The 3,724-nt window shown below is 59.5% G+C and overlaps 1 protein-coding gene across 1 annotated transcript; it reads right to left on the minus strand.

Annotated features, from left to right (window-relative positions):
• Positions 1–647: 647 nt before the first annotated feature.
• LOC146567084 (uncharacterized) lies at positions 648–3,074 on the minus strand. Its single transcript, XM_085285841.1, has one exon. The coding sequence runs from the start codon at positions 2,955–2,957 to the stop codon at positions 648–650; it is 2,310 nt and encodes a 769-aa protein (XP_085141967.1). The 5' UTR covers positions 2,958–3,074.
• Between the last annotated feature and the right edge of the window lie 650 nt (positions 3,075–3,724).

Here is a 3,724-nt window from a genome sequence, read left to right on the forward strand (position 1 = left end):
CAGCCGTTAAACACTGAACCCGCGCGCACACACACACGATCCGCACTTCCTAATGCTACACACTGACTTGGAGTCTTAGCTTAATGATCCTGCGCCGGTGGGAGCTCCAACTCTCTCCTAAGTAGCTCCCCCGACGAGCCCTGATCACCAACAGGTGTGGCATGAACTTCAGGTGTGGCCAGTCCTTCCGCAGGGCCACACCCCTCAGGCCTGCAGGTGGCTGAGCTCCATCCTCCAGCCACACCCGCAGACATACACACCCATACCCTGCCTATACATATGAGTGGGACACAGACTAACACAGCACAGTGCAGAAAAACACACACATCACCAAAATAATAATAACAACAATATCAACGGGAGGTGAGTCAAAACTGCTCACGGACCCCGAGTCCTCCAGAGCTGGGTCCGTGACAGTACCCCCCCTCTAAGGGTCGGCTCCCCACGACCCGAAAACAAAAACACAAACCAAAAACCACAGCACAACCAACCCAGGGCGGGCGGCGGGGGTCCAGGACGGAGGGCCAGAACCAAAAACCACAAAAGAAACAACCCCCCCAAGGTCACAGTTCCAAAGTCCGACCGCACCCCCTGCAACGGAGCAAAAAAAGGAAAAACGCCACAAAACAGTCTCAGGCGGCCCATCATTACAAAAAGAGTTCAGGGGGCCTACCTCGAGTCCAATGGCGGCAACGCTGCAGCTCCGGCGGACGGCCACGGGTCCGGCAGCAGCAGCAAAACAGTTCTGGGGGCCTGCCACTGCTCCAGTGGCGGCGGCACTGCTGCCCCTCCGGTGGCGAGCCCCGGGCCCAGTAGCGGCGGCGCTGCTCCCCAGGCGGCCTGCCCGGGATCCAGTGGCGGTAGCGGCGCTGCTGCTCCTCCGGCGGCCTGCCCTGGGTCCGACGGCGGCGGCGCTCCTCCCCAGGCGGCCTGCCCGGGATCCAGTGGCGGCAGCGCAGCTCCGGTGAACAACAGCGAGGTGTGGTACATGGCCGATGACATGCCGGTCGATGACGCGCCGGTTGCTGACGCAGACGCGCTGGGCGTAGCTGGCGTGGAGGGCGCGCTAGACGTGATGGTCCATCTGACTCGCTGACCTCCAGTTCAGGCTGAGCGGGTCTCTCCGGACCTCCGAGCTCCTCCGGTGGCAGCGCGGGCTCCACAGGCTCGCTGAGCTCCTCCCGCTCGCCTATCTCCGGCTCGCTGAGCTGCTCCAGCTCCGGCTCACAGGGCTCCGCAGCTGGCGGTGCGGGCTCCTCCGGCTCGCCTAGCTCCTCCGGCACGCTGAGCTGCTCCTCCTCCGGCTCGCTGGGCTCCACGGCTGGCCGTGCGGGCACCTCCCACTCTCTGAGCTCCGCCTCGCCTAGCTGCTCCTCCCGCTCTCCGGGCTCCTGCTCCGGCTCGCAGGGCTCCACGGCTGGCCGTGCGGGCACCTCCCGCTCTCTGAGCTCCGCCTCGCCGAGCTGCTCCTCCCGCTCTCCGGGCTCCTGCTCCAGCTCACAGGGCTCCACAGCTGGCCGTGCGGGCACCTCCTGCTCTCTGAGCTCCTGCTCCGCCTCGCCGAGCTGCTCCTCCCGCTCTCCGGGCTCCTGCTCTGGCTCGCAGGGCTCCACAGCTGGCCGTGCGGGCATCTCCGGCTGCGCTTCAGCCACAGATGGATGATCCGGAGGCGAAGATGGTGACGCGGTGTCCGCAGGTGGGGAAGGTGAAGGTAGAGTAGGTGATGCGGACAGCAAAGCCGAGAGTACTGTGGTTGCTGCAGTCGGACGGAACTCTGGTAAAGAAGTGGCTGCAGAGGGCGGAGGCGACGATGGTGTGGCAGCTACTCCCGGTAGACTGGACAGCGATGCAGGGACAGATGGGTGAAATGATGGCAGAGGTGGTCCAGCCGGCATATCGACCTCCAACTGAGGATGAAGGTGAGAGGCTGACTGGACTGAAGACTGAGCTACCAGCTGGGCAGCAGGCTGAGGTGAGGGTGAGATGGCTATTATGAAGGGTGGAGAGGATGAAAATGTTACCGCTGGCTCAACAAATTCCAGGGGTCCAGAGGCAACTGAGACCTCCAGTTTGGCCTCTGGGGAAGCCCTGGGGAGAACCTCCGTCTCCATACGGTCAGACTGAGCCAAAAAGTCATTTGGGTCTGTATGCTCGGAACTCCCCAGCTCCCAGCTTACAGTCTCAGAGGGAACATTTTCTGAGTCTTTGGAGGTACAGCAAACAGTTTCTATTTTCGTGTTTACAGGAAGGGAATTCATAACACCGGCAGAGTCCATTTTACTCACTGTGGCATCCAGAGCCGCTGGTCCTGAGTCTTCGACCAGCACAGGAGTGAGTGTGGATGTGGTTGAACGCTGCTTGCGAGGACGCCTTCTCCTCCGTGAAGGCGGGGCCGCGTGCATGGAAATCCGCTGTTCATCTGTGTTTTGATTGTCAATGACAGGGTTTATTATTGAAACAATATAGTCTGGTTTACTCACTGCGGTAATGAGTGCTGTCGGTCCGTTGCCAGCTGACCGGGCTGAAACCGCAGGAGTAGGTTGAGGCGTAATGGAATGGCGGTGGAGAGTGCGGCATGCCTTCTGTAATGGCGGATCAAACGATTGTGCCGCGAGCATCGACGGGAAAGCCCTCCGCCGACGCGTGAAAAACCAAGCGGCAAGAGTCTCTAGGAGAGCAGCCGAACTGTCCGTGCTCGGGCCACCCAACCCAAATAATTCAAAACTCGAGCTCTCCCTTAAACTAGTGATCAATTGCCTAAGTTTGTTAATGTCCAAAATGTTCATGGTGAGGGTAGTGGATGTGAGGTAATTGTCAAGGAACACTACCTGTAGGTGTCTCCTGTGTGGGTCTACAGCCTGGATCACGCTCCGGCAGTAATCCCATAGCTGCGCGAGAGATCTCTCCTCCGTGGCAACTCCTGAGTTTGCTGGGTCCATGGTGGTTGGCGGGATCATTCTGTCACGGTCTCGCTGGCAGACCGTGGGGATGTGGGGAAAGGAGGACCCAAAACGCAGACTCTGCGATGCAAACAGTGCTCTTTATTTACAGTGGAAAGCTGTAAACACAACAACTCCCCGTTGCTCCCTCGAACCCCATGTGCGTGCTTCCCTCCGACGTCTGTGCTCGTGCTCCCCGCTGTTGTGTTACTGCACACCCTGTGCGTGCTGCCCTTCTGGTCCCTCGTTTCACCTGCAGGACAATACAGAAGCAGCCGTTAAACACTACACACGCACACGCGCACACGCGCGCGCGCGCGCGCGCGCACACGCACACACACACGCGCACACACACACACACACACACACACACACACACACACACACACACACACACACACGATCCACACTTCCTAATGCTACACACTGACTTGGAGTCTTAGCTTAATGATCCTGCGCCGGTGGGAGCTCCAACTCTCTCCTAAGTAGCTCCCCCGACGAGCCCTGATCACCAACAGGTGTGGCATGAACTTCAGGTGTGGCCAGTCCTTCCGCAGGGCCACACCCCTCAGGCCTGCAGGTGGCTGAGCTCCATCCTCCAGCCACACCCGCAGACATACACACCCATACCCTGCCTATACATATGAGTGGGACACAGACTAACACAGCACAGTGCAGAAAAACACACACATCACCAAAATAATAATAACAACAATATCAACGGGAGGTGAGTCAAAACTGCTCACGGACCCCGAGTCCTCCAGAGCTGGGTCCGTGACAGTCTT

This window comes from Mchenga conophoros, linkage group LG9 (genome assembly GCF_057382185.1).
Source record: "Mchenga conophoros isolate Kocher_MC1m ecotype Shallow Benthic linkage group LG9, M_conophoros_male_GT1.1, whole genome shotgun sequence".
NCBI classification, from domain to species: domain Eukaryota; kingdom Metazoa; phylum Chordata; class Actinopteri; order Cichliformes; family Cichlidae; genus Mchenga; species Mchenga conophoros.

What these genes read in the sequence shown, in the direction of transcription:
- LOC146567084 (XM_085285841.1), bottom strand. Translation starts at nt 2,957, where the DNA reads ATGATCCCGCCAACCACCATGGACCCAGCAAACTCAGGAGTTGCCACG.